Source organism: Dendropsophus ebraccatus, chromosome 14 (genome assembly GCF_027789765.1).
Source record: "Dendropsophus ebraccatus isolate aDenEbr1 chromosome 14, aDenEbr1.pat, whole genome shotgun sequence".
Taxonomy (NCBI): Eukaryota; Metazoa; Chordata; class Amphibia; order Anura; family Hylidae; genus Dendropsophus; species Dendropsophus ebraccatus.
Window position 1 is genome coordinate 48,575,241 of NC_091467.1, and position 21,379 is coordinate 48,596,619.

The following is a 21,379-nucleotide window of genomic DNA, read 5'->3' on the forward strand; positions in this document are numbered from 1 at the left end:
CTTCTATGTACAAGAATATAACTACTATAATACTGCTCCTATGTACAAGAATATAACTACTATAATACTGCCTCCTATGTACAAGAGCATAATTACTATAATATGATCCAGGAGAGAAAGAAGCGCTGCACCTCACACCTATGGCTGACACAAATGCCTCTCGGCTGCATATAAAAAAACATCAGAAGTTTGTGTGTAAATTTAACAAGCCACACTGCCCCATGTACCAATGTGCAGGTCTCTAATACACATGGGTCCCTACAATTTCACTGCACATTTTTTTTCCCTGCTTTTGCAGTGTACTTTATGAAAAAATTCAGCATGTCATTGCGAAGTACAATTAGTGACGCAAAAAATAAGGGCTCATGTGGGTTTCTAGGTGAAAAATTGCAAGTGCTATGGCCTTTTTAAGCACAAGGAGGAAAAAACGAAAACGCAAAAAACTAAATTGGCCCGGTCCCTAAGGGGTTAACTTAACCCATTATTTTCACCAGGCACAAAAAGCAACACAATTACAAACTCAGCTCTGCTACGTCTGGATACAATTTCACCTAAGAACGAAGACTCATTCACTCCTGTATAATCTGTGGGTATTTTTTTTTTTTTTTTAACCCTCATGGTTTTTCTTCTGTGGCATCAGTCCTCTCTTTTCATGTAAAATACTGGTCTGGCCACATTCCTGGTTCAGGACATGAGTCTTCCTGGTTGAGGACAAGAGTTTCGCTTCGTGCAGGTTAAAGTGATCAGGAAGTGAAGCAGATGAAAAATAACTGCACAGATCAGGAGGCAGCAGTAAGCATGGGGAGGGCGATCCACTCCTAGGCGGGCGATCACACCTGACTCAAGCATGAAGGACTTTTGTAGGACCTATATGCCCTGTATGCTTTTTCTATGGGACAAAATCTGGCCACCTCTAGTGACCACACGACAGCCACCTGTGTCCACTGTGGAACGTCCCATGCCCAGCCTGAAGCCAAGTGTGGACCTTGTCCGTGTGATATATGACTTCGAAGCCAGGGACCAGGAAGAATTAACTGTGCAAGCCGGGGAGGAACTCTGTATGATCAGGGATGAGGGGGATTATATCCTGGCCAGGAAACTGACAGGAGCCATGGAGATGGGACTGGTGCCAGCAAATTATACCTCGTCTTTAAGTTTTAACTCTAGTCCTAGCGCCATTGACAACGGTCAAGCGACGTTAGACCTTAATGGTCAACACAATATCTACTGCCTTGATAGCTATCCTGGCTTGAGCAATGAGGAGTAAGTAGCCTGATCATTTCAAGAGCTCTCCTGTCTTTAGCTCTGTTCATCCTGATCTTTCTGGTTCATGCAGTGTGGAAAAATAATGCTGCTTTATTCTTCCTTTCATTCCATATGCTGCTTGTGCATTGTTTCCTACACTGTGGCTCTCCAGCTGTTGCAAAACTACAACTCCCAGCATGCCCTGACAGTCAACGGCTGTCAGGGCATGCTGGGAGTTGTAGTTTTGCAACAGCTGAAGATGTGCAGGTTGGAAATCTCTACCTTCTATTTGTGGGAGTTGTAGTTGTGCTACAGCCAGGACTACAGGGCGAATCTTGCTAAAAGCCTGTGCTTCCCCCCATAGTAATAATCCCCCTGTGCCCCCCCATAGTAATAATCCCCCCTGTGCTCTGTCCCCATAGTAATAATCCCCCTGTGCTCCCCCATAGTAATTATCCCCCCTGTGCTTCCGCCATAGTAATTATCCCTCCTGTGCTTCCCCCATAGTAATAATCCCCCTGAGCTCCTCTCCATAGTAACAAACCCCCTGTGCTCCCCTCCATAGTAATAATCCTCCCTGTGCTTCCCCCATAGTAATAATCCCCCCTTTGCTCCCTCCATAGTTATATTCCCTCCCTGTGCAGTCCCAATAGTAATAATCCCACCTGTGCTCCCCCCATAGTAATAATCCCCCTGGGCAGTCCAGATAGTAATAGCCCCATATAGGATAGCCCTCCCCCCTGTAGCCCCCCATAGTATAGACCCCCTGTGTAGCCCCCCCATAGTAATGCCCTCCCCTTGTGTAGTCCCCCAAAGTATATCCCTCCCCCCGAGTAGCCCCCCCCCATAGTATAGCTCTCCCCCCGAGCAGCCCCCCATAGTATTGGCCCCTTTGTAGCCCCCACATTGCTGCAATTATGAGAGGGGAAAAAAAACACTCACCTCTCCTGGATCCTGCAGCAACGTCTCCCTCTGTCCGGCAGCTGGTCTTGCAAGTTAATTGAGCTTCCGGCACAGGCAGCTGGCCACACACCGGACCGGAAGCTCACCGCTGTAGCCCTGCGGCGCCCGGACTTCTCTCCTAGGCTACGGACATGTGACAGAAGTCCAGGCGCCGCGGGGCTACATCGGTGAGCTTCCGGTTTGTGGCCAGCTGCCTTTGCCGGAAGCTCACTGTATTTGCAAAAGATACAGCCGTCTGGAGGGACCGGCCCGGGGGGCGCGTGCCCCCTGGCCCAGCCCAACCCTGCCGGCCGGAGTGGCGGCGATCTGGGCAGATGATGGGGCGGCCTGGCCCGCCCCCCATTAGAAACAGCCCTGGCTACAGCTGGAAAGCCACAGATCGAAGAACACTGCACTGATGCCATGTTCATACAGAGAAAACATGTAAAATGCACAGAGCGATAAACAGGTCCAGCGGGGGGTCCGGTGCGGATGACACCCATGTTATTGTGTAACAAGAAATTTGCAACTACAACCACCATCATAGGCCATTTATCCCCCATAAGGTGGCTAGTGTGCACTAGGAAATTGTTATTTTACTGCAAATTGTTATTGTTACTATCATTTCTCGCTATATAAATAGCCAAGAAAGAACTGATGCAATAACAATCAATCGTAATAGTGAAAAGGCAAGACTGTATTCACACACACTGTTTTTGCAGTGTTATTGTTAGAGTGTCTTCATTGATGATTCCGCATTCAAAAGATTTTTATTTATATATAGGAAAAACAAAATAAAGGGGAAAGTGGAGGGAAGGGATACAGAAAATAAAGAGGGATAGGGATGGGAAGGGGGTCAGGAAAAACAATTCTTCATTATTTTCTTTGTGTATCTGTGGGGGGGGGGGGGGGGTCAAAAACTCTAAAGTCTGTAGCTAACAGCTACTTTCTTGCAAAAACAGTCATACCTCTGTCCTCAGGTTGTGAGTGGTATTACAATCCACTTCAATGGAAATGAGCTGCAGAGTACTCACCTCCCCTGATCCCCCATTGCTGCTGAAGATGCCCAATCTAACTGCTCAGTGCTTCCCGATTTTGACACCAAGGAGAGCCCGCTGATCTAATTACCACTGTTTTAAAAGAGCCTAAAACTATTTAGGGGGGTTTTATCAAGATCAAGGTATCTGTACTAAACTTAACTAAATCCCTGCCCCTGTGCCCCATGCCAGGTTTGAGAGATACTCTATTTAACTATAAGGGCCCATTAGGAGCTCTTATGGTTAAATACATAGGTGCAGGAGCAGACTACCTTCTGCTTAACCCCTTATGTACTGCTGTGTGTAAGTAACCCAAAGTTCCCTTACATGATGCAACACAAAAAAAGGGTTAAAAAGCAGAAGTCAAGGAGATCTCTGCTTCACTGCTCCTGCACTGATAACCCCTGACCTCTCAAAACTTTGAGAACAGAGGTAAGGGGTTATCAGAGCAGTGAAGCAGAGATCTCCTTGTCTTCTGCTTTTTAACCCTTTTTTTGTGTTGCATCATGTAAGGGAACTTTGGGTCACTTAAAAACAGTAGTGCATAAGGGGTTAAGCAGAAGGACACAGGATGGCTCTTATCTTTCCTGTGCATCCCTGGGCCCCCCTCCATGGGCTCCATAGCAGCTGCCTGGCCTGTCTCTATGGTAGCTATGCCACTGCCCTTCGCCCATAATGACTGTGGTATTAGACACGTACCACAGCTTTTTAGCAAAAATTTGGTGCACAGTAAAGTTGCCTCTGTAAATTTTTCCAGCTTTTTTTTTCTAAAAAAAAAACTAGTATATGTAAGTAATATCAACAATAATAATAATTGTAGAAATAATAATATAAATAATAATAATAAAAATAGTAGTAATAATAATAATAGAAGTACTAATAAAAATAACAATTAAAAGATAAGAAGAAAAAGAGAAATTGTATAATCAGCACATAATATAAATCATAATAACAATAGTAAAAAAATATACATGCAACAATAATCATAGAATAATTAGAGCTGTATTTTGCCACATACAACAATAAGAGCAAATATTGTGACCATACATATTATTCCCATACTGTTACTGACCAAATCCTGTATACCGAGAACAATGATACAAATGATACCAGTACATAAGAAAATATTATCACTTTACTGTTACTGACCAAATCTAATATACCAAGACCAAAAATGGGGACAAATTTTACCACCACATAATTACAATTACCACCACATACTGACGAAGTCCACCACACAGATACTAAATAAAATCCACTGTACAAAAACCACATACCGTGAACATATAATAGTTGATCCAGCTCTACATAGGTTCTGCACACCAAATAGGTGAATACAGTGCAGTTACATCTAGTGACCCACAGGGGACTTCTTTTCTGAAAGAATCACAGGGGGGAACTTCACTGAATGGAGTCACTCGCTTTTCCTTTTCTTCTTCATCCAGCCTGGGCCATCATGAGGACTTCTCCCAGCCATGACATGTCTCCGCAGACTGTGCAGAAAATATTTTAGGCTTTTCAGTTTTTCACCATTTGTGTTGGCCCCTCTGTGCAGCCCTCATATAGTATTAGACCCCTTTGTGCAGCTCCCATTTATTATTATTCCCCAGTGCCCCTAAAATATTAGGCCTCTCTGTACAAGGCCCATATAGTATTAGGCCCCTCTGTGCAGCTCCCAGTTACTATAAGGTCCTTCTGTGCAGCCCCTATTTAGTAAAGGGCCTCTCTGTTTATGCCCCATACAGTAGATTATTAGTATTGGGATGATTGATAAGTTCTATGATGGCAAGCAAGTTGCAGAGCCCCCATCCTACCAGGTGCAGAGTGCAGGCCGTGTAGATGTCTCTTAGAACCTAAGTTTTTGTTTGTTGTAATAAAAGATTTCTCCCGGGTATGCAGACTGTCAGACAGTGCCCCCTATAGGACATTGTATAGTAAAACACTGTGCAATTTAAATATATTGTAAACTACTGGATATCTCTGCATAAAAGAAAATGACCCTATGCTGCACCCATTGTGTGACTCAATACACTCTTATGGGGTGTATACCCTGAGATGCCCGATTACCCTCCATCCGTAGCCTAATGCCATGTCATGTGACTAATTCCATGTTGCTATTTCTGTCTATGCACAGGTACTGCATTGTGCCGCCTCCAACTGCAAATCACTACCTGGCCTCGGCAGCCAAAACCCATTGCTGCCAACTTCCCTTTATTTTGTTGTACTTGTTGTAAATCGTACACGTTACGGGTAAATCATTCCTGGTCCTTATTCTCTCCACTTCTCTTTTTCCACAGCTGGTTCATAGAAGTTTCCAATAGATTAGAAGCAGAGAGATTGCTAATGTCTCCACCTAATGCCCACGGCTCCTACCTGGTGCGGCCCAGCGATACCAACCCTGGACAATTTTCACTATCAGGTAAATGTAAGAAAAAGTAGAGGGAACTACAGGAAAGGACTTGGGTAACACTGTCAGAGCATGATGAGAATTGGTGCTTTGAAAAAGCAGGAGAGGGGTTGAGAAGCACTGATTGTATTGGCTATAGCCACAATATGGCCCACTTGGCCACTTTTAAGAACCACCCATATACAAGCAGAAGCCCCCCAATAAACAATAGCCAGGGGCGTAACTACCACTGTAGCAGCCATAGTGGCTGCTATGGGGCCCGCCGTTATGTTATGACTACACTTGAGGGCTTATTGGTCAGTTAGGAAGGGGGGGGAATCAAAAGTTTGCTATGGAGGCAGCCATTTCTAGTTACGTCCCTGACAATAGTACCGACAAAGTAATAGCGTCCTCCACTAAGGACACTGGTGGAATCCTTCGGCAAAGATCTCTAATTTCCATAATTATGAAATAGAATCAAGGGAAGGAAATGATGTTTGAGGTGGAATGCCCCTTTAATCATAAAGGGGGATAAGGTAACACAGCCCTCATATTTAGATACAATGTTGTTTCCTTAAATAAGAATTCTTCAAGGGTTTCCTCATACTTCATGTTATGAAATGTCAAAGGTCTTTTCATTATCACCTGAGGAGGGGCGCTGTCCTCTTATCAGGCTTCTTCTCAGGTTACTATATATCAGGCGATATAACAGGACTTGGAATGCCTGGACTTCACATCCATGAAAGATTAGGGCAGGCTGCATGTGTGACATTCAGAGCTGAAATATTAGGGGGCCCATCGCAACGGTGCAGCTAGAGCATCATGGGTGAAAAATCTGCACAAGGACTTTGTAACTCCTGCAAAACTACTACTCCCAGCACGCCATGATAGCTGCTTTTAGAGCATGCTGGGAGTAGAGAGACTTCTGCTGTATAGGATCAGTGCACATAGCTAAACCTTCCACCATTCCTATCATATCATAAGGGAGGAAAGGATGAATGCGAGGAGTAGTGACTGTCCAGTAAATTGCCAGTGGATGTCTAAACCAGAACAGATGGGACCAAGGGGGTTCCAGAGGTGGCCAGTGCCCATGCCTGAAGAGCCAATGCCAAAGCTGTCTGGACGTGATGGTCATAGTAATTCTGCAACAGCTGGAGGGCAGAAGGTTCCCCATCCCTGCGCTAGGGAGAAGTTCATGGGATATGACAGGGTTAGTTACACTTCTCCAGCTACAGATGATGGGCTTATCACTACGTTAACTCCGTTATGTTAACTCCTTAAGACACAGAAAAATTTAGCATTTTCTATTTTTCCATCTCCCCTTCTAGAAGACAGAAAAATTTTAACCCCTTAAAGACCGGGCCAATTTCGTTTTTTGTGTTTTAGTTTTTTCCTCCTCGTGCTTAAAGCGACTCTGTACCCACAATCTGACCCCCCCCCCAAACCACTTGTACCTTCAGATAGCAGCTTTTAATCCAAGATCTGTCCTGCGGTCCGTTCGGCAGGGGATGCAGTTATCGTCATAAAAACAACTTTTAATCCGGCAGCGCTGTGTCTAACGGCCAGGGCTTACATTTGTATATGCATTAGGCTGGCACAACCTCTCTGTCCTTCCTCCCCCACCTTCTCATCATTAGTAATGCTCCAGGCAGATTGCTTCCTATTCCCCACCTGTGTGTATAATGAACATTGGCTGGATCGTTAATACACCTGTGCAAAGCTCAAACAGCAGTAAATGTTCCTGGATCATTCCTAATGATGAGGAGGGTGGGGAGGAAGGACGGAGAGGTGGTGCCAGTCCGTTAGACACAGCGCAGCTGGATTAAAAGTTGTTTTTAGGACAATAACTGCATCCCCTGCAGAATGGACCCCAGGACAGATCTTGGATTAAAAGCAGCTATCTGAAGGTACAAGTGGTTTGGGGGGAACAGATTGTGGGTACAGAGTCGCTTTAAAAGGTCATAGCACTTGCAATTTTTCACCTAGAAACCCACATGAGCCCTTATTTTTTGCGCCACTAATTGTACTTTGCAATGACAGGCTGATTTGTTTCATAAAGTACACTGCAAAACCAGAAAAAAAATAAATGTGTGGTGAAATTGAAAAAACAAAACGCATTTTGTTTATTTCGGGGATATTTGTTTTTACGCCGTTCGCCCTAGGGTAAAACTGACTTGTTATATATGTCCGTCAAGTCGTTACGATTACAATGATATGTAACATGTATAACTTTTATTGTATCTGATGGCTTGTAAAAAATTCAAACCATTGTTAACAATAATATGTACCTTAAAATTGCTCCATTCCCAGGCTTATAGCGCTTTTATCCTTTGGTCTATGGGGCTGTGTGAGGTGTTATTTTTTGCGCCATGATGTGTTCTTTCTGTCGGTACCTTGAATGCGAATGCGACTTTTTGATCGCTTTTTATTACAGTTTTTCTGGATTAGATGCGACCAAAAAGGCGCAATTTTGCACTTTGGGATTTTTTTGTGCTTACGCTATTTACTGTGCGAGATCAGGAATATGATAAATTAATAGTTCGGGCGATTACGCACACGGCAATACCAAACATGTTTATTTATTTTTATTTATAACATGGGAAAAGGGGGGTGATTCTGACTTTTTTTAGGGGAGGGGGCTTTTTATTAATAGCAACACTTTTTTTTTTTTTTTACACTTATACTAGAAGCCCCCCTGGGGGACTTCTAGTATAAATACACTGATCTCTCATTGATATAGATATACAGCAAAGATCAATGAGATTGGCACTCTATTGCTTCCGCCTGCTGCAGCCGGAAGCAACTGAATGCCAAGCCGGGATCAGCGCCATTACGGCGCAGACCCCAGCCGGGTGAGGATGTGTGGATCGCTCCTCCGGGACAACGTCCTGGAGGAGCGATCCACTCCACTAGACACCAAGGATTGGCTGCATAAGGTAATTGGATGCAGCTGTCAACTTTGACAGCTGCATCTGATTACCTGATTAGCGGGCATGGTGATCGGACCGTGCCCACTAATAGCTACATGCGGCACCCGGGACCGCGGTGGTTCAGAGCGGGGTCGCCGCGCGGCCCCGCTCTGAATTCCCTTACTGACCGCAGGGCGTAAATATACACCAGCGGTCCTTAAGGGGTTAAAGGGAACTGATTGTGCTCTGTGGGGATGATTGACAGGCAGAGAGGCCACTAACAGGTCTCTTTGCCTGTCAGGCCACTAACCGGTCTCTCTGCCTGTCAATCATCCCTGCACTGGCCGCTCCCCGTCCAGATGACAAGTTGCCGCCCCTCTCCTGGACTCGCACTTCCCCACATTTGAGGGATTTTTTTGTGGATCACTAATACCTTGTAGTGACATTTAAGCACAAAATATACAGCAAAACAGAAATAAATTATTTGTGAGATGCTCTTGTTTTTACACAGCGCACTTTACACCCAAATGTGCCCACATTCCAATTAAAAAGAAGTAATGTTAATCCGGCAGGTACTGCAGTACTGGCTGGGTTGAACATCTCAGACAGCAACCTTTCCTCCAGGACCCATCCATAAAAGACCTCTTGGTGGAAATACTACTAGTTCTTCTCGAATGTTTAGCATAGAGCGATTGCGTTGCAACACCAAGATGACAGGTCATTAAGCCATTTGAATGCTATGATCACTATTGATCACAGAATTTAAATGGTTAAATAACTTACATAGCGCAATCACTGTTGTCAGTCATCTGCTGTGAGTGCCAGCTAGAGATGAGCGCAACTTGATAGTTCAGCATTTACGCTGTATCCATGTTTACCCAGACTCCCAAGGGCTGCATCCAACGGCATCAACCCCCAGTATTCGAATGCCATGTGATCAGACTCGAGCACCTCTCACTGACCATGATGCTAGCTCAACTCCAGAGCTCTGGTAATACTGCTCCCCCACTCCTGCACCGTACTGCTACAATGCAGAGCACTAAAGGCCTAAACATTTTTAGTACAAAAAAGTCACAAATAGGGTGCATTCTAGCAGTAATTCTATTTTATTATTCCATTCTAGAAGTATTCTATTTGCATAAATGTTGTGTTTCACACTAGAAAACGTGGTATTGTGATTGGAAAGCATTGTTGGAAACCAAGGGGGACTTATTGAACAATATGGTACTAAAATTCTTTATTTAATAAATAGGGAGCGCATTATCAAAAGTGCCCACTGTCTGATTGTCATCTAATTTCATTTGAGACAGCAGAACATCCTCCAAGGCCCTCTGAGCTGGGGAAGTCTATCACAGTATATTTTAGGCAGTATTTGGTCCTTATGGCAGGTCCTCATTGCAACCAAAACCAGGAGTGGACTGAAAATACAGAAAGGCGATGTCCACATAATGTTGTAATTAAGTGGATGGCCGTCATTTAATGGCAAATATTTGCTGTTATTTTAAAACAACGGCCGTTGTATTGAAATAATGGCAGTTATTTACCATTTTATGGCGGCCATCCACTTAATTTCAACATTGTGTGAACATAGTCTTTCTGTGTTTTCAATCCACTCCTGGTTTTGGTTGCCATGAGGACCTGACATGAGGACCAAATACTGCCTGAAATATACTGTGTATGAACCCAGCCTAAGGCTATGTTCACACTATGTCAAAGTTGCCGATGACAACAACCCGGCGGAACAACGCGGTGGAACAATGCCTTACTTTCAATGGGATCCCGGCCGAAACGTATACACATCGTATGCGCTCCAGCCGGGATCCCGTACGGGGCCGCAAATAACTGACATGTCAGTTTTCTGCGGCCGCAATTCAATGAATTGTGGCCGTAGGAAACCCTGTCAGTTCACACTATGAAGCAAGCGGCTCCGGCCGCTTGCTCCTTAGTGTGCAGGGGGAAGTTCTGATGCGGGCACGTGCTGATGCGCCCGCATCAGAGCTCTGCGGCCAGACGGATCATCCGGCCGGTACTTAAGTACCAGCCGCAATGACCTGGAAAGAGACCCGCTGTTCCGTGACCCGTCCGGGTCACGAAACGGTCGGTCTAATACGTTGTGTGAACATAGCCTTACACTGTAACAAACTAGGCTTTCACCCTTTCAGAGGTAAGGGTGAGAACTAAAGCCTGAATTTTTTTGCCTGGGGTAACTGCTGGTGTTCGCGTAGCTGTGTAATGATACTACCCAGCATACATTTTGTACGGCTAAGATTTTTGGAGTTTTTTCGGTCAATGTTGGGTCAGGTTTACAGCTTCTTGACATTCATCTTATTTGTTCCCAGTTCGCAATGAGAATAAAGTCACCCATTTCCGGATTAACATCAACTCCAAGAATGAATTTTACCTCCAGAATGGGAGAGGCTTCTCCTCCATCCAGGAACTTATCGTCTTCCATAAAACAAACTGGAAGCTTCTGAAATGCCCCCTGCTGGAGCCATGTGTGGTGGAGGTAACACTGATAAAAACATTACTCTGTAACACCAAAATCAACTATAACAGAACACAACAACATAACATACACAACATACCAAGATCATAGCCTAGCACTATAAAACTATACCACTGTAACATAACTATGCCACAACATCATGATTATCCATTTCTGTAATACACTAAATCTACTGTATATTACACTTACCCGCGGCAACATACATTACCAGGATAAGGCGTGTGCTGTATATACCCAGTGTTTATCTAAGGAGAGAACAACTAATATATAACATGTGGAATGTCTAATAATGAGATAAGAGCGGTAAAGCTGCCACTATACTAAGATATAATATTTAGCTTTATGTTTAGAGGGTAATTTTTTAATAGTTATATTATTGTATATAGCATGCAGTAGTAGAGTATTTATATTCTTGTACATAGGAGGCAGTAGTATAGTAGTTATATTCTTGAATATAGGGGGCAGTATTATTAGTAGTTATATTCTTGTACATAGGAGCAGTATTATAGTAGTTATATTCTTGTATATAGGAGCAGTATTATAGTAGTTATATTCTTGTATATAGGAGCAGTATTATAGTAGTTATATTCTTGTATATAGGAGCAGTATTATAGTAGTTATATGCACAAGCCAAAAAGACAGAAATGGCTGCACATCGCACCCATGGCTGACACGAAAGCTTATTCAGCTACATTTAAAACCAACATCAGAAGTTAGTATATAATTTGGCCAAACCATATTGCCTCATGTACCACGTGCAGGTCTTCTGATACACATGAGTCCCTAACCAAAGAACATCACTGTGCCGGTCAGCGACCAAAATCCCCGCAAAACGTGCGCAAGCAGAGAAGGGGGGCCACGGAATGGCCCTGCAACCCCATTGTCACAGGACTAGACCCTAAAAGGCCCCCACAGGTGCCACCGGCAGAAAAAGTGGACGCCAAGCAACACAAGTGTGAACAAGCTCTTACCTCTCTCTCCATTCCTCTGCAGGTAGAACGGGAGAATACTAGGAGATCCTCCCCTTATGTACACAGGTGCTTCCTGCTATTTTGGATCACATGGGTCTTACAAAGCACGAGTGCTAGCCACAATGAAAAAAGGGACAGAATACATAAAATATGCACAAGCCAAAAAGACAGAAATGGCTGCACATCACACCCATGGCTGACACGAAAGCTTATTCAGCTACATTTAAAACCAACAGCAGAAGTTAGTATATAATTTGGCCAAACCATATTGCCTCATGTACCACGTGCAGGTCTTCTGATACACATGAGTCCCTAACCAAAGAACATCACTGTGCCGGTCAGCGACCACAATCCCCGCAAAACGTGCGCAAGCAGAGAAGGGGGCCACGGAATGGCCCTGCAACCCCATTGTCACAGGACTAGACCCTAAAAGGCCCCCCCAGACCCCACCGGCGGAAAAAGTGGACGCCAAGCAACACAAGTGTGAACAAGCTCTTACCTCTCTCTCCATTCCTCTGCAGGTAGAATGGGAGAATACTAGGAGATCCTCCCCTTATGTACACAGGTGCTTCCGGTGGCGCCTGTGGGGTCTGGGGGGGCCTTTTAGGGTCTGGTCCTGTGACGGTGGGGTTGCAGGGCCATTCCGTGGCCCCCCTTTTCTGCTTGCGCGCGTTTTGCAGGGATTGTGGTCGCTGACCGGCACAGTGATGTTTTTTGGTTAGGGACTCATGTGCATCAGAAGACCTGCATGTGGTACATGAGGCAATATGGTTTGGCCAAATTATATACTAACTTCTGATGTTGGTTTTAAATGTAGCTGAATAAGCTTTCGTGTCAGCCATGGGTGCGATGTGCAGCCATTTCTGTCTTTTTGGCTTGTGCATATTATAGTAGTTATATGCTTGTACATAGGAGCAGTATTATAGTAGTTATATTCTTGTATATAGGAGCAGTATTATAGTAGTTATATTCTTGTATATAGGAGCAGTATTATAGTAGTTATATTATTGTACATAGGAGCAGTATTATAGTAGTTATATTCTTGTGTATAGGAGTAGTATTATAGTAGTTATATTCTTGTACATAGGAGCAGTATTATAGTAGTTATATTCTTGTACATAGGAGCAATATTATAGTAGTTATATGCTTGTACATAGGAGCAGTAGTATAGTAATTATATTCTTGTACATATGAGCAGTATTATAGTAATTATATTCTTGTATATAGGAGCAGTATTATAGTAGTTATATTCCTGTATATAGGAGCAGTATTATAGTAATTATATTCTTGTATATAGGAGCAGCATTATAGTAGTTATATTCTTGTATATAGGAGCAGTATTATAGTAATTATATTCTTGTATATAGGAGCAGTATTATAGTAGTTATATTCTTGTATATAGGAGCAGTATTATAGTAGTTATATTCTTGTGTATAGATACATAAATTACTTATCTTTTGCTGGTGCCATTCATCATTTGTAACCACTTAGAATGAACGGCTGCCAGTATAGACTAAAATATTATGGCAAGATAATCGTTCACCAGTCATTCAGTGATTCAGTGGTTGTTCAAATATCAACCTATGTTTGTGTTAGGCAGAGACGGGGAACCTGTGGCGAAACAAAGCTATTGCTGTCCAGGCTCAAGGGGAATTGTAGTTTTACCAAAGCTGGAGGGCTGTTTCCCCATCACCAGTGTAATGTATGACACTCTTCTTATGTTAAAGCACAACACAAAAGATAATGAGGTTAATGCACCTTAAACAAATATCAATATTGCTGCATGTTTAGCAAATCATGCAATTATATCTTATATCTATAAACTTTTTATAATGGAGAACAGCACCACCCAGAGGTCTTTTAAAGGTAGTACGATTATTAAGACAGTATAATAGATAAATCCTTTCTTATCGATTCCTCCTGACTGGACATTTTCCAAGATGTGTGGAGTGTGATAACCAGCTTTGTGGTGACTGTGTGACTTGTGTGTTTATGCTATATGTAGCCACGCAGTGATTGGGTTGCAGTTGCAGCTTGCTATGTTTTGCTATACTGTTCTAGTAAACCCTGATACATCTTCAGTAAGTGTGCTAGTATTGGGGGATGTCAGTGTTAGCACACGGCTGCCTGTGATGATGTGCAGAAATGATAAGTAGTTTACAGACAATGATTGCATTGGTGTCTCCAGCAGCACAGAGTATTTCAGATGACCAGTATAGGTTTTGTGGAAGGCATTGACATTATGTAATCATCTCCATTTAAACTGCACCGACAGAAATAATATAACAATAGTTCCCTACATAATACCAGCACTCCCTTTGTGTACACACACAGTATATTAGTGCTGCCCTGCTCACATTAGTGCCTCTTCGGAAAGATGGTAACCCCATATTGCCCATACACATAGATAGTATGCACTTGTGGACCCCTACAGATGAAGAATATCCCTTAGTGGCTCACACAAGGGAAGTACCCCCTTAGTGTCCCCATACAGTAAAACAATACTTACCTAGCTTCCTTCCTATAATGAGTGAGGCAGCTCAGGCCATAGGCCTCTTCTGGGCACTGGGTATGGTTCATGTAGGTACATCACTACACCCCCATCGATCCCGAAACCAGGAAAAGAATCACCCTGCTATAAATGAAGCACTCAGCACACCGACTGGATAGGGGATAGAAACTTCAGATGGGAATACCATGTTAAAAAAACATCTTATGTCGTCCTCTAGACAAACCTCAATGAAACCTGGGAGAGGTCGCGGTCAGAGTTCAAGCTGATCAGGAAGTTAGGACAAGGATTCTTTGGAGAAGTCTATGAAGGTCTCTGGAATAACAGTGAAACAGTGGCCATAAAGACCTTCAAGCAAGGTGGGTTAAATATTAAAGGGGTACCCCAGGGAAAATATCTTTCTTTCAAATCAACTGGTTTCAGAAAGTTATATAGATATGTAATTTACTTCTATTTAAAAATCTCAGGTTTTCCCATACAGCTGCTGTACGTCCTGCCGAAGTGGTGTATTCTTTCCAGTCTGACACAGTGCTCTCTGCTGACATCTCTGTCCAAGACAGGAACTGTCTACAGAAGGAAAAAAATTCTATGGAGATTTGCTACTGCTCTAGGCAATTTCTGTCTCAGACAGAGGTGGCAGGAGAGAGCACTGTGTCACACTGGAAAGAATCAACCACTTCCGGTAGGACATACAGCAGCTGATAAGTACTGGAAGACTTGAGATTTTTAAATAAAAGTCATTTAGAAATCAACATTGCTTTCTGAAACCAGTTGGTTTGAAAGAAAAAAGATTTCACTGGAGTACCCCTTAAACTTCTTGAACAAAATAATTGGAAGATGTCCACCTTACATGATCTTCTTCTCCATACAGGTGACCTCAACAAAAGCGACTTTGAGAAGGAGATAATTGCTCTGAAGAATCTGTGTCACAAGAACCTCATCCAGCTGCTGGCTGTGTGCTCTATTGGAGAACCCATCTACATTGTCACTGAGCTTATGGTCAAAGGAAACCTCAATGACTACTTGAAAGGCAAGCGAAGATGATGGCAAGACAATGATGTCTTTAAATGAACACTGACGTTATAACTTTCAAAATCTAGATCAATAGGGGATGTGAAATAAGGCAAGTTTGTAGCTTAAATGCATTATTGTTTTTAGTTATCATGCTATAAAACAAAGTTATACTTACTTGTATTCAGGCCCAGTCTTCTGAAGGCAGATTTTTTTCATCTTGTGCTAGTTGAAAAAAAAAAGACCAAATGCAGGAAGTCCTGGTGGACACATTGAGCCATGACACTCTGTACCAGCTGGGACTCCCATGTGTTTAGTTTTTCTCTACCAGCACAAGACTAAAAATCTGCCTTCAGGAGACTGGGCCTGGATACAAGTAAGTATAGCTTTGTTTTAAAGCGTGATAATTTTAAAAAATGATTGTAAATTGCAAACATGCTTTATATCACATCTAATGTTGATTTAGATTTTGAAATTTGTAACAGAAGTAACACTTTAGTATTGGGGGAGGAATATAGGAGACAAATGGCATCCATAAAAATCAATAGGCTACACATCTTACCATTCTGTTACTACTCAAAGGCCCATCCACTGTGCTAGGGGATGATTTACATTAAACTCCTATTGATGGCATGTTGAGGGAGAAAGGGTTACTAATGCACTGACTTTGCAAGATGCTGTATGAACAAAAATGAAAGAAACTGCTGCAGCCAAGCAAGGAAATTGTTACAATAGGCCCTGCTGTTGCTGAGAACAGAGAGAAGCCTTCACCTTGCATGGACTGTTTAGATTGTCTGGAGGCTCATAACTTGCAAGTACACAGCCCAGGCCTTCTTTTTGTAGCACCCCTCTTTTTCTGCACTGGGTTAAGTGAAGTGATTAAAAATATCAGGAACTTGACATAAGAGGGACATCTTAAAGACATTATACATTTTTCTATGTGACTTTGATAGAGATGTTCATGTTTCTGCAGGTACTGAAGGACAATGGCTTAAAAATGCCGATTTTGTCAACATGATTTGTCAGGTCGCAGATGGTATGGAATATCTGGAAAAGAAACATGTTGTCCACAGGGATTTGGCCACACGAAACGTTCTCGTTGGAGAAAATCTTATCTGCAAGATTGCAGATTTTGGAATGGCTCGGATACTTAAGGTGGTCCACAGTCATCTCTCCTACCAGTGTGTTGTGGGTCGACTGATTGACTGCAAAGGCTACTGGACATAGAGCATTTAGGGCCCCATAACTTATCAGTATCAAATGCTACTAAAGGAGCAAGCGCTCTATTTTCTCTCACTGTCAACTACTGTTTCCTTTGCTCCTCTACTGTCAACTGCAGGCAAGCAGAGTTTTATTGTTTAAAGCGACTCTGTACCCACAATCTGACCCCCCCCCCCCCCCCCCCCAAAACCGCTTGTACCTTTGGATAGTGGCTTTTAATCCAAGACCTGTCCTGGGGTCCGTTCGGCAGGTGATGCAGTTATTGTCTTTAAAAAAAACTTTTAAACTTGAAGCCCTGTGCCCAACGGCCGGGACTTAGATTGTGTATGCATTAGGCTGGCACAACCTCTCCATCCCTCCTCATCATTAGGAATGCTCCAGGCAGATTGTCTCCTATTCCTCACCTGTGTCAGCATGGCACATGGGCTGGATCGTTAAGGCAGCTGTGCAATGTTCAGACAGGAGAAATGTTCTAGGAGCATTCCTAATGATGAGGAGGGTGGGGAGGAGGGACAGAGAGGGTGTGCCAGCCTAATACATACACAATCTAGGTGACGGCCGTTGGGCATAGGGCTGCAAGTTTAAAAGTTGTTTTGTGGGACAATAACTGCATCACCTGCCGAACTGACCCCAGGATAGATCTTGGATTAAAAGCAGCTATCTAAAGGTACAAGTGGTTTGGAGGGGACAGATTGTGGGTAAGGAGTCGCTTCAACAAATAAAGGTTTGACCTTTAGAATATAGGATATAGAAATTAAATAGGCACTGCATTTTCAGCTAATGTAAGATGTAAGAAATGTAATACAAAGGAGAAAGTGTTCTCCTTATCAACTTAAAGGAGAAAATTTTTTATTAAAGTGTTATAACTACAGATGAGCGAACCTGGAGCATGCTCGAGTCCATCCGAACCCGAACTTTCGACATTCGATTAGCGGGGGCTGCTGAAGTTGGATAAAGCCCTAAGGCTATGTGGAAAACATGGATATAGTCATTGGCTGTATCCATATTTTCGAGACAACCTTAGAGCTTTATCCAAGTTCAGCAGCCCCGGCTAATCAAATACTGAACGTTCGGGTTCGGACGGACTCGAACTCGGTTCGCTCATCTCTAGTTATAACTTTTGGGGGGGCAATACAGTACTTTAATAAAAATTTTCGCCAGACTTCTCCTTTAACACTATATATGTTATACAGAAAAACACCACTAGGTGGAGTTATAGTTTAGTTTTGACCTTCATGCATTTTTGCTGGAGTTTCTGGGAACCTTTTTTTTTTTCTTCTAATTTTGCTCTTCATCTATTTCAGGATGACTGTTATTCTCCAGAAAACAATCGTGCTGTCCCAGTAAAGTGGACAGCGCCTGAAGCTTTAATGTACTGCAAATATTCTTCCAAATCAGACGTGTGGTCATTTGGAGTTGTAATTTTTGAGGTTTACTCACTTGGAGATGTGCCATACAAAGGTAATGCGGAAAGTGGTGCTGAGCGTAATGAGAGATAAGCGAACCTGCCGAGGTTCGGGTTCATATGAACCTGAACTCTCGGCTTCTGATTCCCGCTGTCTGCCCGTTCCGTGGAGAGGGTGGATACAGCCGGAGGACCGCCTGGAAAACTGGGATACAGCCATAGCCATAGGCTGTATCCCAGTTTTCCAGGCGGTCCTCCGGCTGTATCCACTCTCTCCAAGGAGCGGGCAGACAGCGGCAGTCAGAAGCCGAGAGTTCAGGTTCATATGAACCCGAACCTCGGCAGGTTCGCTCATCTCTACTGGTAATGAGTCAGGACTGCAGTCTGGGGTTAGAGTTACTTAGGATCCATTTTATCTCTACCATATGGGCAAACTAGGGCAAAAGCCCCGATAGTACACCCCAATGACAACCAATATCTATACATCCTACTGGGACACATAGATGTAGTGGAGTACCTAGAGATGGAACTAGTCTATAAGCCAAATTGTCCATGCATTACATGCTTATTACATATTGTCCATACATTCACATGCTTATCGGTTTCAAAGATTCATTGGGGGCTTCCAGTTTGTGGCAGGGTCTATAAAACAAGAATAGGGCTGGTAAAGTTTTTACTTATGATTTATATAAGCAATGACAAATGTACATAGGGGGAGATATATCAAACTGGTGTAAAGTAGAATTGTCTTAGTTGAGCCTAGCAACCAATCAGATTCCACCTTTAATTTTTCAAAGAATCTGTGAGGAATGAAAAGTGGAATCTGATTGGTTGCTAGGGGCAACTAAGACAATCCTACTTTACACCAGTTTGATAAATTTCCCCCATAGTATCTTCACAGGCCCACCCAGCCAAACTAAAGATGAATTCAGCTCTGCTACACTTACAACTCTTCCCAATGAGGCTGCTTCCTTTCCTGACCCGTACATGTTTCTTTTTGTTAGGAATGAACAATCGGGAAGTAATGGCAAAGGTTGCTCAAGGTTACAGGCTGCCGCAGCCTCATGGTTGCCCTGCGGAGATGTATAAAATAATGCTGCTCTGCTGGATGGAGAAGCCGCAGGGTCGACCAAGTTTCCTAGAGTTGGTAGAAAAATTGACTAATGTTAAGAGGTCAATCCGGTGAAGAAGAAGGATGGAGTTCTAGAGAATATCAATGCATATGAACTACTGAGATCATGGAGGATGGGTGTTATCATCAATGTGGCTTATGCCCCTAATGATAATGAGGAGACTTTTAGTTACATCCTGATAAAACATTGTTTTGTGACATACAATGAAACTCCAATCCATTGAGAGTTGAAAAACTGAAACTGTGACCACAGAGTGATGAGTGTACAGGAAGGGGTTACCTGTGTGACCACGCTTACCCTGTACTCTGAAGAGACTACAAAATGTTTTCATCTCACCAGCATTGAGAAAAATTGAGAAATGAATCAAAAAGTTGTTACTTCTTACAAAGCAACAAAACACTATGGGGGAGATTTATCAAACATGGTTTAAAGTGAAACTGGCTCAGTTGCCCCTAGCAACCAATCAGATTCCACCTTTCATTCCTCACGGACTCTTTGGAAAATGAAAGGTGGAATCTGATTGGTTGCTAGGGGCAACTGAGCCAGTTTCACTTTACACCATGTTTGATAAATCTCCCCCTATACACACTACTATTTATTTCAGATATAAAGCTCATTGTGTAAGCAGCTTTATTGCTCTCCTTACTCGTAAATGCACTTTGTATGAGCTCACAAAATTGTTAGCTTTCAACTTTTACTACTATAATACTGTAACCTTGTAAGATATAACTGTTATAATACTGCCCCATAAGTATAACAATATAACTACTATAATACTGCTCCCTATCTACATATATGTAACTGTTATAATACTGCCTCCTATATACAAAAATATAACTACTATAATGTGTTTGATGTGTTTTTTATTTAGCCTAGGGGCACTAGTATCAGCCATAGGTGTGAGGTGCAGCACTCTGTTTCTTCCCTGAACCGCATAACTACTATAATACTGCCCCCTATGTACAAGAATATAACTACTATAATACTGCCCCCTATATACAAAAATATAACTACTATAATACTGCCCCCTATATACAAGAATATAACTACTATAATACTGCCCCCTATATACAAAAATATAACTACTGTAATACTGCCCCCTATGTACAAGAATATAACTACTACATTACCGCCCCATGAGTACAAGAATATAATTACTATAAAACACGAACTGGAGAGAATGGAACCGCTGCACATCCCATCTATGGCTGATACTAATGCCGCTTGGCCTATATTAAAAATCAACACCAGAGTGTCTGTATATGAATTGACCAAGCCATATTGCCCCGTGTACCACCGCGCAGGTCCTCTGGTCCACACGGGTCCCTACGCTAACTCCACACCGTGTCGGTCAGCGACCGCCAACCCCGCAAAGCGTGCACGTGCAGGGAAGGGAGGCCATGGAAAGGCCCTGCAACCCCAATGTCACAGGACCAGACCCAAAAAGCCCCACCAAAACCCAGCCGGCACCACCGGTGGGGTAGGCTGCCCCCAAACGACACAAGCATGGATATGGTATTACACTTACCATTGCTGCTCTCACAGAATGGGGAAGACATAGGGTCCAGACATGTGAGCACAGACATATCCTGCTAATTTTGGTCATGTGGGTCTTATAAAGGAGTGCTAGCTGTTCAGAGAAGGAGAACTGTAAAACACGAACTGGAGAGAATGGAACCGCTGCACATCCCATCTATGGCTGATACTAATGCCGCTAGGCCTATATTAAAAATCAACACCAGAGTGTCTGTATATGAATTGATCAAGCCATATTGCCCCGTGTACCACCGCGCAGGTCCTCTGGTCCACACGGGTCCCTACGCTAACTCCACACCGTGTCGGTCAGTGACCGCCAACCCCGCAAAGCGTGCACGTGCAGGGAAGGGAGGCCATGGAAAGGCCCTGCAACCCCAATGTCACAGGACCAGACAGCAAATACTAAAAGCAAACACCAGACAGACAGCAAATACTAACCGAGAAATAACACTATTTATTCCCCTGTTTCCAATGTTTCTAGAAATCCCCCATATGTGGCCACAGTGCGTCACCTGACTCAACCACAGGCCTCAGACATGACAGAGACCTGGTAAATTTTGGGGCCTTT

At 43.2% G+C, this 21,379-nt stretch overlaps 1 protein-coding gene and 2 long non-coding RNA genes across 3 annotated transcripts in view; 1 reads left to right on the forward strand and 2 right to left on the reverse strand.

Annotated features, from left to right (window-relative positions):
• LOC138773116 (uncharacterized) overlaps positions 1-21,379 on the reverse strand; it is a 201,354-nt gene that overhangs the window by 172,856 nt on the left and 7,119 nt on the right. The gene's annotated exons all lie outside the window — the stretch shown is intronic.
• SRMS (src-related kinase lacking C-terminal regulatory tyrosine and N-terminal myristylation sites) lies at positions 759-19,697 on the forward strand. Its single transcript, XM_069954091.1, has 8 exons — positions 759-1,263; positions 5,522-5,643; positions 10,859-11,025; positions 14,726-14,864; positions 15,377-15,535; positions 16,490-16,671; positions 18,042-18,198; positions 19,147-19,697. Exons 1-8 carry the CDS (start codon positions 848-850, stop codon positions 19,326-19,328), a joined length of 1,524 nt encoding a protein of 507 aa, XP_069810192.1. The 5' UTR covers positions 759-847; the 3' UTR covers positions 19,329-19,697.
• LOC138773117 (uncharacterized) lies at positions 18,689-19,273 on the reverse strand. Its single transcript, XR_011359877.1, has 2 exons — positions 19,090-19,273; positions 18,689-18,784 (listed from the first exon to the last, which is right to left on the reverse strand). It is a non-coding gene; the product is annotated as an uncharacterized lncRNA (long non-coding RNA).